This window comes from Fusarium fujikuroi, chromosome FFUJ_chr10 (assembly GCF_900079805.1).
Source record: "Fusarium fujikuroi IMI 58289 draft genome, chromosome FFUJ_chr10".
Classification (NCBI taxonomy): domain Eukaryota; kingdom Fungi; phylum Ascomycota; class Sordariomycetes; order Hypocreales; family Nectriaceae; genus Fusarium; species Fusarium fujikuroi.
In genome coordinates, this window is record NC_036631.1 from 1937624 (window position 1) to 1949706 (window position 12083).

General features: G+C 47.6%; 7 protein-coding genes; 6 read left to right on the forward strand and 1 right to left on the reverse strand.

Moving 5' to 3' along the window:
* Nucleotides 1–114: 114 nt before the first annotated feature.
* FFUJ_10955 (related to tol protein) lies at nt 115–2797 on the forward strand (the record flags this gene model as incomplete). XM_023569798.1 has 2 exons in its annotated part: nt 115–907; nt 960–2797. The coding sequence occupies 2 exons, from the start codon at nt 115–117 to the stop codon at nt 2795–2797; spliced, it is 2631 nt and encodes an 876-aa protein (XP_023436961.1).
* Nucleotides 2798–3520: 723 nt separating this feature from the next.
* On the forward strand, nt 3521–4528 carry FFUJ_10956 (uncharacterized protein; the record flags this gene model as incomplete). The annotated part of the gene is made up of 1 exon (XM_023569799.1): nt 3521–4528. The coding sequence occupies one exon, from the start codon at nt 3521–3523 to the stop codon at nt 4526–4528; it is 1008 nt and encodes a 335-aa protein (XP_023436962.1).
* Nucleotides 4529–5303: 775 nt separating this feature from the next.
* FFUJ_10957 (uncharacterized protein) lies at nt 5304–6212 on the forward strand (the record flags this gene model as incomplete). The annotated part of the gene is made up of 1 exon (XM_023569800.1): nt 5304–6212. The coding sequence occupies one exon, from the start codon at nt 5304–5306 to the stop codon at nt 6210–6212; it is 909 nt and encodes a 302-aa protein (XP_023436963.1).
* A 370-nt stretch (nt 6213–6582) lies between these two features.
* FFUJ_10958 (uncharacterized protein) lies at nt 6583–7509 on the forward strand (the record flags this gene model as incomplete). Its single annotated transcript, XM_023569801.1, has 1 exon — nt 6583–7509. The coding sequence occupies one exon, from the start codon at nt 6583–6585 to the stop codon at nt 7507–7509; it is 927 nt and encodes a 308-aa protein (XP_023436964.1).
* A 452-nt stretch (nt 7510–7961) lies between these two features.
* FFUJ_10959 (uncharacterized protein) lies at nt 7962–8783 on the forward strand (the record flags this gene model as incomplete). The annotated part of the gene is made up of 1 exon (XM_023569802.1): nt 7962–8783. The coding sequence occupies one exon, from the start codon at nt 7962–7964 to the stop codon at nt 8781–8783; it is 822 nt and encodes a 273-aa protein (XP_023436965.1).
* Nucleotides 8784–9366: 583 nt separating this feature from the next.
* FFUJ_10960 (uncharacterized protein) lies at nt 9367–10356 on the forward strand (the record flags this gene model as incomplete). The annotated part of the gene is made up of 1 exon (XM_023569803.1): nt 9367–10356. The coding sequence occupies one exon, from the start codon at nt 9367–9369 to the stop codon at nt 10354–10356; it is 990 nt and encodes a 329-aa protein (XP_023436966.1).
* A 631-nt stretch (nt 10357–10987) lies between these two features.
* FFUJ_10961 (related to hydrolases of the alpha/beta superfamily) lies at nt 10988–11979 on the reverse strand (the record flags this gene model as incomplete). XM_023569804.1 has 2 exons in its annotated part: nt 10988–11409; nt 11475–11979. 2 exons carry the CDS (start codon nt 11977–11979, stop codon nt 10988–10990), a joined length of 927 nt encoding a protein of 308 aa, XP_023436967.1.
* Nucleotides 11980–12083: the final 104 nt, after the last annotated feature.

Sequence of the window (12083 nt, forward strand, 5' to 3'; positions counted from 1 at the left end):
TCCAATCATATCAGCCCAACCCCGCTTGTTGAATCTGTCGAGCTGAACCCGACGAGCTGAACTTTTGTACAGGTCATCAGCTTCTGTCTTCCTTTGAAAGAATGAGAAAATACGATGGCGTCCTCCAACTACGACACGATGGACGCCTTGGACTGGACCAAGATTATCGCTATTGGCTTGGTTTGGACACCGTCGGCATACTTCTTCAATTCTTGGGTCAATAGCCAGCCGCCTAGTACCTTTGTGAGCGTCGCCTGCGTAATATTTTCAATCGTTAGTCTCTTGGCAAGCTTTCACCTCGTTTTGTTTGCGATTTTCGTTCTTCTATCGCCATTATTTGTCCTTGGGTTGTTTTACCGACTGTTACTAGCGCTCCCTTACCTATGCGCTGGGTTCGGTCCTTGGTGTCTTTCATTATTCTGTGCTCAAAGGCCGCTACGTTACGCGTCGCGGTTGGAAAGGTCCCCAGGCAAAGACTGCAGATTGTGTGGAAGATGTAGCAACATAGTCGACCAGTCCTCCATCCTCCGCGGCACCCGTTGGAGATTGACGCGATCAAAAGAAGAATACGACTTTTATACAAAAGATCAGCTCCAGCAATCCTCCAAAGGCTGCCATCTATGTAGCCTCCTCTGGCATTCTTCATTTGACGCCCAGACAACTCCGGTGCTAGGAACATGCTCGGAAGATGTTATGGTCAGGGAACCGGATATCACTACGCCGCTACTTTCCGCAGTTCCCAGGTCATGCAATTCTCGTGACTGTGAACAAGGCGTCGAAGCCAGGAACCTCTCAATCCAAATCACGGCAACTATGGAGTTTGGTAGCTGGCAATCGCTTCAGGTTCGTTTGTACGACAAAGGATCTAGTCCATTCCCGTGGCTACAAATCGAAGATACCAGTTATGGTACGTCTGATATATGCCGTGCAGCGTGTTCATGACTCATTTGGTGTCCTAGTATCCAGCAAGCATAATTGCGGGCAGTCTAACATAACTGGCTCTGAGGCCAGCTTTGAATGGGCTCGAGACATAGTTGAGAAGTGCGAGCGAGAGCATCACAATTGCCGCAACCACTTCATCCGACCTACCAGTCAGCGATATCTTCCTAAACGGCTCATCGATGTGCAAGCCAGGGAAAAGGGGGTCATACAATTGGTACTGAGCAAAGCCCTCAGATCTGACACTGTCGTTGAGTATGCTGCGCTTAGTCACTGCTGGGGTACGACGGTCAAGTCTGAGTTGAGGAAGGACAATGAAGAAACGATGAAGACGACTCTGATAGATACCCTGGATCCGAATTTTCGAGACGCTGTTGACATAACTTACAAAATGGGGATAAAATATCTATGGATCGACTCGCTCTGCATCATGCAACGCACCCAGGAATGGGAAGAGGAATCTGGCGATATGGGCCTCGTTTACGCAAGAGCCAAGGTCGTGATATCTGCGACAGCATCCAAGAATTCAGAAGGCGGCTGCTACAAACCCAAGGATCTCTTCCCCTACGACTGCGTGCTCTGTAGCAACTGGAATTCTTCACTCGTGGTCCGTTCGCCGATCAGGTATGCCGACCTGGTCCAGCTCTTCGGGGAGAAGGTGGATCGTTCGTTTCTAGCTACGAGAGGCTGGACCTTTCAAGAAAGATTTTTGGCGAGCAGGATTCTGCACTTCTGCTCAGGTCTTAAGATGTTCGAGTGCAACACATTGACTACCTCTGAATGTCATCGGGAAGAAGAATATCCTCTGAACACCCAGTTCAGCCAGCATGGGACTCTGAACGCGCCGACGGTTCCTAATCCAGGTCGTGAACCACCCAAGCAGCTTTGCAGCAGGACAATTGTACGACGCGCCGGAATTTCTACAAGACCAGTCACACGTCCGGCCAAGAACACAGTTAAAAAACGCTGGTATGCCAATCCCGAGCATAAACGGTGGGCCAATAAGAAACGACGCTATGATGCTCAAATGTCGTCTATAAGGACTAACGCCGCACGACTCAGTATTAGAGGAGCTTTCAGCTTTCTTTGGTCTTTTAGAGGACACGATATGAAGGAGAAGGCAGAATTCCATCTACGATGGTATGAGATGGTGACCAGCTACTCAGTCCGCAACCTTACGAATGATAACGACAAGATGATGGCCATTGCCGGTGTGGCCTACTTCATCCAGCAGAGCACGGGCTTCAAGTACGCTGCTGGTCTCTGGGAAGACACATTACCCTTCAATCTCCTCTGGGTCGTAGACTCTGGAGTCAAAAGGCGACCGTATGGCCGATCTGTTCCCTCATGGTCTTGGGCCTCAGTGGATGGTAAGATCTCGCACTGTCTCAAGAGAGTCGACCCAACTCCAAAATCTGGCTCAAGGTCTAGCTCAACGGTCTATGGCAGCAGCATTTCCAATTCATGGGAGTATATAGAGTCCCTGGTATCGGACCTGGAGATTCAAGCTACACATGTGGTCAACGGCATGGCCCACGATGCCACGCTGAAGCTGTCCTGCCAGCTCCGATCGTTTGGTCCTTCGTCATTAAAATACGTGTACGATACGCTGGAGAACCATGAGCGGGGTGAGATAAGATGTCTGCCCGTCCTCGAGTTTGTTAATCACAGAGTTGGCCTGATGACTCGAACGCCACAAATCCATGGAATTCTGGTTCGACCGGCGTCCGGTACTTCGAACCAGGCAGAAGGTACACTGGCTCAATACATGAGAGTAGGACATTTCTGCACAGAAAAGACAAACATTCACTTTGAGGATATGACCCGAGAGGGGCAACTATCTATTGAGCTTATTTAAACAAATGCGTTCTGTCGGCAATAGGTTCAGGAAGCTCGCGACGTTAGGTCGTCTGTGCCTGAGGGAAGTTTCCACGATATGCGCGAGAAGTATGACCCGAGGCTCTGGAGTGTCATAGGCCACAAGTATCAACTGCCAATAATACGTCTAGATAACAACTCAGGCTGCTTATCAAGACACCCTCGCGGTGATTGATGTATGCTACGTTCACTCAGTTCTCTCGGCTCATTCTAGCTCTTAGCCACAAGCTATCGATTGCAAATAACACATCTAGTTCACAACTTAGACATCATACCAAAATGTCTGACCAATTGCTACAGAACAAGACTGAGTTGCGTTCACGACTTTGAAACTTTATTCCAGTCAAGTGATCAACATTGTGGAACTATGGGTATGACTGCCACCTATAAGGTTAACCTTTAGGCTGCAAACACAGGTAACGAATAAGAACACGGTATTTTTTTCCTCAATATAAGCTTTTACCCAGAAGCTTTCACGATGAATCAATATTGTAGAAGCATACTGTACGATAAAAGTTTAATCTTTCACGGAGAATCCAATGAAATAAGCTTCCATACCATTGTATTACATAAATCCTTTCCTTTATCTGGAGCCGTTCCTTTTCTCCTCCTTGCTAATTCACCTCGACACAAAATCTGACTCCTCATTTTCTCCATAAGAAGTGCTCGTGCTCCTTGTCTCCACCGGATTTCTCTCGTCACGATGGCTACGACCTTCTACCAATTCTCTCTCCTTCCGCGAGAGCTCAGGGACCAGATATGGCATTTCGCTATGAGACCACACCACCGTGGAGTCCAAATCTTTCAGATACACAACCCGCCCTCACATGACGAGAATAGACCTATGAGTAGCTCATTCATGAATTATCTCTACAACGTATTCGAGAAGTTTACAGCCAGCTATTGGGCAAGCCTCATGGCGAGGGAAGACGCCAGGCCCTGGTCTCTTGGCGCTGCCCTGTGTTCTAAGTATCATAAGGGCCTCGATGGAACGCTAGACAAGAATATCTCCACCTACATGATCGATTCCGGACTGTGGACCGCCTGCAAAGAATCGAGGCGTGTTATTCGGAAGCACTTCGCCAATCCCTCGAACAGCCCCTATGGACTACCCGAGCCTGGAAGAGTGAGCCATTGCTCAGGTAGTAACCCCTTCTACTTTTCTATCTGGCCAGGCTCAGACCTTCTCATTCTACAAATTGGCAATTTCGCCGCTAGCAAGCGGACCACCCAGGCCCGTATTTCAGAGTTTCTTTGGACTCCGAGTTCTCCCCCTTGGCTTATGGGGTCTTGTCAGGAAATTGGTATCGAGTATGATTTAGCATGGACGGACGCCAGCTTGGCGAATGACACCTCTATCGTTTCACCAGATGTGATCCTTACCGCCATCCTTCTACTTCTAAGATTGCCAAAGCGCCGTTTGTGGCTGGTTGATACAAACCTGAAACGGAAAGCAGGTGCCCCTTCGTCTTATGGTAGAGACACAATGCAATTCTACGCCAGTGGCAGGAAATTTGTACAAGTTTCTCTCCATGATATGGTAGATAACTTGAATGAGTGGGAGTATATAAATCCTGTGGCTGGCGGAAACTACGAGGCATCATCTATTCACTCTGCATGGCTCGCAAATGGAGCGGCAAGGCGTTTCCCAGGGCGGCATCTCGAAGATCAAATCGGGCTTCTTGGATGGGAGGATCTAGAAAATTCATGATGCTGGCTCTGAATGGATGAAGTTGCAAAGTATCTCATCAGCTCACAAATAAGTATATCTCAAGTAATGCTACCATCTCTAATCAATTTTTCTAGTGAGCCTATCGATGTAGATGAATACTTCAAGGAGAAAGTCGAAGATAGATATATCACAGGCAAAGTAGGGTAGAGACTTTTAATCCTAATAAAGTATGTTCTGTTTATTATCGAGCTCGGGTGTTGTTGGAGCGCCTGCATCAAAATGTCTAAATTATGGGCTTTATGTGATACGTGCAGTTGAGATCGTGATTGATAGCTCATTATAATCGCGCGGAGGTTAGTACGGATCGTGCTCAGTGACCAATATGCCAAGATACAAACTTTGCTGCGCATATTGCCTTCCAAAAGCTGAAGTAAATTTGGACTTCTCAGTGTGTTGGCTTGATATGTCTCGTTGAGAAGTCATAAGCTTTAACCATCAATTAATTAACTCCGTTATAACCGATGCTGTCCAATAAACCCATCCGGCGTGATAGCTTTGTTTCCTTTACACTTCCGCACAGTCCCCACGTATGATGCGCATCATCCTTACTGATGACTCAAGCGGAGTATTTTTCAAGGTTTTGATCATTTGATGGCGCATATATTACTCTCCATGTCCGGCCGTTTTAGACGAGATAATTTGCCCTTCTTCCATCGCACGGAGGGATTATTCTACCCTCAACAATATCGCGGATCGCCTGTCAAACTGGGACTTCTCTAATCTCTTCACGCTTTTGAACCGACGCTTTTCAATCATGCCGACTGAATTCCATCTCTTTCCTGCTCTCCCAACTGAGCTTAGGCTAGACATTTGGGACCTGGCTATTGCTATTCGCCCAAAGCGCGCCGGAGTTCGCGTCTTTCGAGTATTCGATGCTTCCCAAGAACCTTCGATTCAGCTCGAAGACGTCTCGGGCTTCACTCCCAACCGTACCCCTTTGGCTCTGGGTATACCTTTGCCGGACAAAAGCTTCGCCAGTGTCACTGGGGAGAGCATCAGTGATATTTCGACACAGGTTCACGATCCGGAGTTGTGGAATACTTGCCAAGAATCGAGGTTGATGATGAGGAAAGCCTTTGTGTCACGCAAGGGATACAGCTTTGACTCGATGGGGTACTATCTATCTGGCAGTGCTCCCTTCTACGTCACGATTACAAAACCAGGACATAGCCTCTTTATCTTACGACCGGACAGTCTGGAATTCGACTTGCGGGAGATTTATGGGGCATTTAGTGAAACTGATTTAGTTTTGGGCATTGAGTACAAACCCGAATGGGGATCGCAACTTTATGCTGAGGAACAAGGTGGCGAGATTTGTCAAGCGGCAAGACTGATTACAGGTCTAGGCTGGGATCAAACGGTTTCAGGTGTATGCCTAGTAGATTATAATCTGAAGCTCAAGGCAGATTCTCCTTATAGGCCCAGGCCCGAAGATCTTGGTTGCTACTACGCACGGGATAGGAGGCTTGTCGAGGCGGATCCGGACGACGAAAGGAAAGAGGAACACTGGGAATACATCGACCCAATTCCAGATGGAGACTATCGCAAGTCTTCTTTCTATTTTGCGAAGCGTATGGTGGAAGCTCTTGACGAAGTGGGAATGGACGACCATGAAGCAACTTTCGGGCCTTGGATAGACCTTCTCGGATGGGATGACTTTTAAGATTTTGAAGCAGAAGTTTTCGTTTCCAGGCGGAAGAATGTTTGTCGATTTTGAGTAGTGGAATCACTCAGCCTAGATGGATTTCTGCTTTCTCATCGCACGCATCACGTGTGCACTGCTCGTGGCTGGGTAACAAACCCTATACGTCTGAGGTACTTAAATATAACTCAGTTTACTCATGATGACTCGGATATTTTAGTGTTCGTAAAGCTAAATCATTTGGCAATATATATATCCCTTGTCTGACCTTTCTCGCTGACACCATTTCCACTTCTTTCGACACGCAACTAAAGTCCTCCCCTGCCCCTACCCATTTTACTGGCGTTTATCTAACCTATCTCCTACATCCCAGACCCGGTTACTATTAATCATGCCGACTGAGTTCCATCTCTTCTCTGCTCTCCCAACCAAGCTAAGGCAACAGATCTGGAGTCTAGCTATTCGCCCGAAAGAGCCAGGAGTTCACATATTCCGAGTTTACGGTACTTCTTGGGATCATCAGTCTCCGAAGGCCGTCCAGTTCTCATACAGCAAGGATCGATTTCGTGAACTGAATTGCGATGAGCTTGGTCTTGCTGTACCTTTGGCCCACGAGGCTCCTGCCAACAAGCCTAGCGCGAAGAGTGTGTCAACATATATGATTGATGCTGGACTATGGATTGCTTGTCATGAATCAATGACCATGATGCGAAAAGCCTTTACAAGGCCCAGGAGTGTCGAGTGCGGCAAAGTTCGTGTCCCGGAGCCAGTGATGGGCTACTACATCTCTGGAAGTGCGCCACTTTACTTCACAATAAATCCTGCGCATGGCCTTCTTATCCTGCGACCGGACAGTATGAGCCTCAACCTGGAAGACATTGATCAGGCGCTGAGCTACCGCATCTCGTATGTTGGCATCGAATATGAGTCAGATTGGGGGCCGCAACTGTTTGAAATGCACTATAACAACGGAGAATGTCCAGCACTTAACCAGATTTCAACCCTGTTCCAAAGCTGCACTTCGCAAGGCATATGGCTTGTCGATTACAACCTAAAGGGAAAGGCAAACGCTCCTCCTTCTGAAGGTTTATGCTTCTATGCACGCGACAGGAGGCTAATACAGGTGGACATCTGGGGTGACGGTCTTCTGAAGCACTGGGAGTATATCGAGCCAGTTCCAGATATAGAAAGGTCTTCATTCGCGTTCGCACTAGGGCTAGATGTCAGGACACAAAATCCATACCACGAAGCGGTGCGACAAGAAAAGTCCGAGGCTTTCCCTACTTCTGTACATCTTCTTGGATGGGATACGTATTGATGCATAGATGCAGGACTGCTCCCAATACACAGAAGTATGTTCTCAAGGAATCAGATACTTAAATTGGCAAAGGCAAAAGTTTAATGTCTCAACTGAGTTCTCTCGGCTGATTTAAGCTCTCAGCTTCGGGTCAGCTTGACGCAGGTGGGAGGGCTTGGCCTTAGATGCAAGCTTTGCTGCAAGGAACTCTATCCGTCTAAGATACCATATAGGCCAATGAGAGGCCACGAGAGAAAATAATGACATTTTATACTTCCGTGCTCTGGTTCGCATGACATTGGTGACATTCTTCCTGAAGCCCTGATCATGGTATGGTTTATAAAGGTGCCCTCTCTCGTTTTCCCTCATCTACTCAGGCCACGTCGCCCACCTTACATCTCGGCGGTATCCTCATTCAGAGCCCGAACATAATCGCACAACCTTTACACTTACTATTCTGGGCTACTTCCAAAATGGCATCAGCATTCCACTTATTCTCAGCACTTCCAAGAGAGCTTAGGCTAAAAATCTGGGAGGACGCTATTCGGCCAGATCTGCCAGCGGTGCATACGCTACGTCTACACGTCCCTGGGTCGAGAGTCCTAGGTCGCCCACAAGACACAATCCATTTCCCTCGACGTCGCTCTGCCTACCGACTCATTTCACAGACCGGTAATTGTTTGTCCATTCCATTATGGAACAAATATCTCGCTGTCATCGACAGTGACAGCGATTTCAATATATCGCCATACTTAACCGATGTCGGCTTGTGGACAGCTTGCCATGAGTCAAGGCTCACGATACAAAAGCATTTGAAGAATAAGCCATTCCAATATACTCGCTTTCCTTCGTGGAAGGGGTACTACATCTCTGGTGGTCCTCCTTTGTACCTCACAATTTGTTACAGTAATGATCTGGTTATCCTTAAGCTCGACAGGTTCAACTTTAGAAAATGGGGTCGTGAGACATTGGGCCGCTTACAAGACATGAGGAACATTGGCATTGAGTACAGACACAAGTGGGCCATAGAGCTTTACGAAGAAGACGAAAGGGGCACTGAAGCCGATGTATTAAACAGGATCGATCGGTTCTGTAGGGCTGTCTACTACGGAACTCGCGTTTGGATAATCGACCATAATCTGAGACGAAAGGTAGACGCTCCTCCTTGCGATGAAAAGCGTGGTCAAGATTTCTGTTCATGTGAGAATGTTTCTTTTCTTCATGGGGCCGACAGAAAGTTCTCTAGCACTGGTCTCGAGAAGGGAGGGGACCGCCTGGCTCACTGGAATATATAAACCCTGTTGCAGATGGAGAGCATCGCAAGTCCTCGTTATACTTTGCGGACCGACTGCATGAGTTGTATGAAGAGCGATATGAGGGGGCTGAGCAACGTACAGGAGCAATCCCGGGACTTCTTGGGTGGGACCGTCTCTGATGTTGGGACAAGTGGTTGAACATCCGGACTCGGCGAATGGGAGAGCTTGCAAACGATGTATTTGGTCTTCCAAATCAGATTATGCGACCACTTGCGTGCAGGTATCGACAAAATGGATTAGTTGGCTGTTAATACTAAGTTCTCTCTGCTGATTTAAGCCCTTAGCCACAAGTCTCAACTACAAATAGCACATCCGGCTAACAGATTTAGACATTATACCACAAGCACTAACCAACTGATACATGGCTATCAATACACCTCGTTCCACTCAAGAATATTCAAACATTCACGTAAATCCGAACGTTACACAGCTGCCAGAACAAGCAAGCCCCCCACAAATTGAACAGCTGGCAAGCAGGTGCATCTACTTGCACTAACTGAAAATGACTCATAGGTAGTCTATGCCACTGGCAGTGCAAAATCTCTCTCAGGTTCAGATGTAGATGACGCACATACTGCCCCCCATCCTCTATGATATTTCTCCTTCTCCCATCAACATCTGCTCGCTCTTTCTCTCCCTCACTCCTCCTTCTTCGCAATATCCACGACCAGCACAGAAGATCATGGACGAACGCACATTCCACCTCTTTCCACAACTCCCCCCGGAGCTTCGGGAACAAATCTGGTTGATGGCGATACGCCCCGACAAGCCGGGGGTTCATACATTCCGACTGTATCATCCTGAGCTCGACAACTCTCGACATGCGCAAGATATAATTGGATCTGCACCCAAGAAACCTTCTTTTTGGCACCGTCAAAATATTCCACCCTGCCCATATCGGCTTGCACTTCCAGCGTGGAACAAATATCCAGACAGCACCGATGGCTCAAGCGACCATGACATATCTACATATCTGATCGACAGCTCCCTGTCGTCGGTCTGCCAAGAGTCCAGATCCATGATGAAAAGGGTTTTCAAAGAAGACAACGCGTCCAGCCGGCGCCTCTTGGCATCAACAACTGCCCATTACCTCTCAGGTAGTGCCACGTCATACATCACAATTCACCGTCGGAAAGACCTGATTGTCTTGCAGTTTGATGACATGCTCAAGTTCAATTGGGACTTTCTAGATGTTCTGTTCCATACGAATAAATGGTTTCCTGATGGTGTTGTCAGCCTAGGCATTGAGTATAACATCGAATGGGGCATGGATATCGATGCAAGTCCGTATGATAAATTGGCCGAGCTCGCTTGCGGCAGCTGGGTATCGACCAACATTTGGCTGATCGACCACAACCTTAAACGACGAGAAGGTACTTGCCACCAGAAGGACAGCCTCAAAAGATCATATAAATATCCGGAACTCAACGAGCCATTCTACGCCAACGACAGAACGTTCATAAAAGTCAATCTTAGGAAGAAAGATGACTGCATGGACCATTGGAAATATCTCAAGCTAATTTCTGAACGATTCCTCTATCTATTTTACTGATACACTTCGGAAAGAGGTCTTCGAAAACAATGTCATGAACCAATTTATGGGACCGTATTGGTTTGTGGGTTTACTTGGATGGGACGACATTTGAGGAATCATGGGCCATGTACTTACACGAAATCTTGTTTCTGTAGGAGCTCTATGAGAAAGCCGATGGATGACTTTACACATCGTCAAGAGATTGTCATTGATCTCATCTGCAGATAGACGAAAAGCTTTTCGACTCGTGCATGTACTTCCAGTCGGACGAATTATAGCACGTCCAGATAACTGGAGGTTGGTTTAAGGTATAGTTTCGTAGAATTGTCGAAGGAATTCTGGGTGACACCAAGTCGAGTATAAGAGTTCTTGGAGCACGCTGGAAGCAATGGCAATTATCTTACAACCGTGTGATGGCACAAATTAAACAGATATCACATTGCTGAACCATGACACAAATCTCGTTTTGGGTAAATAGCAGTCTTTCAACTATACCGTTTGGAACTTGCGCGTCTAATTTAAACAATGGCTCTGTTGTATGAAAGAATCTAAGTCTCAACACAGAGGGTTATATCAATTCGTCGCCTTAGATAACGCAAGTTGTGTCTGACAGCTTAAATCAGCCGAGAGAACTTGGTAAGTTACAAAGCTAGATATCTTCAACTCCCAAATACTCTTTAAGAAACTTGATCTGCCTTGTCACATTTCGTTCAAAGTTGTTCCCAGTATAAGCATCGAAATGGCCCCCTGGTAAGATGGAGAGTTGCTTTGGTTCCCGTGCCCGAGAGTAAGCTTCGAGAGCTAAGTCCGTCGGCGTCAAAACATCGTTTTCCGCGACTGTCATCAACAACGGCGTTGGCGAGATGCGATGGATCCACGCTGATGGATCGTGGGCACGGAAGAGCTCCAGCGACTTGAGCGTGACCTCGTTCTTCCATGCTGACTTGGGAGCCCAGAGCTTTTGGAAGAAGTCGTAGCTATCAGGCGTGGGGAGTGCAGAGGGTGCTAGAGGGTTCTCGTCTACCACCTTGACTGTGGCCGGGGCGTTTCCGGCCGCTCGTTCGAGTCGGTCTAGAAAAGGAGACGAGGATCAGCAATGAGAAGCGCGTAACTAACTGTTAGGGACATTGACCAACCTTTCTGGAATTCGCCTTCCATGAACTCTACAAAATCTGGCCGTACAAGCCGGTTGAAGTTGTCCCATCCATTCAGACACGGAACCTGAGAGAGAACTATCTTGACGCGTCTATCAACGGCCCCAACGCGGAGGACATGCCCGCCACTGTAAGAGCTTCCCCAGACGCCGATCCTCTCTGGATCGACTTCACTCCGCGACTGGGCAAAGGTAATGGCATCGGATACATCGGCGACCTGGAGGTCAGGAACAATTTCTTGTCTCGGCTGGCCTGGCCCGGTATCGCTGTCCCCGAGTCCTCTGTTGTCGTAAACTACACAGGCCATCTTGAGCCGGTTGGTAAAGCGTTCGGCGAAAGCGTCAAGATCCATTTCTTTCAATGCGGAGAAGCCATGGCAGAGGACCAAGCATGGCAGCTTGGATAAATTTGCTGTTGATGGCAGGTAAAACCACCCTCGAAGGGTGACACCGTCAGATGTGGCAAACTCAATATTGGAACGAGGCATCTTTTACAATTGAGGAAAAAGTCGATAGTAATCTCTATTGAGTGTACTGGGGGGCTGGTTCTAGGTTGCTTCAAATCCTTTAAATGAGAAATCCTGTCTTAGAC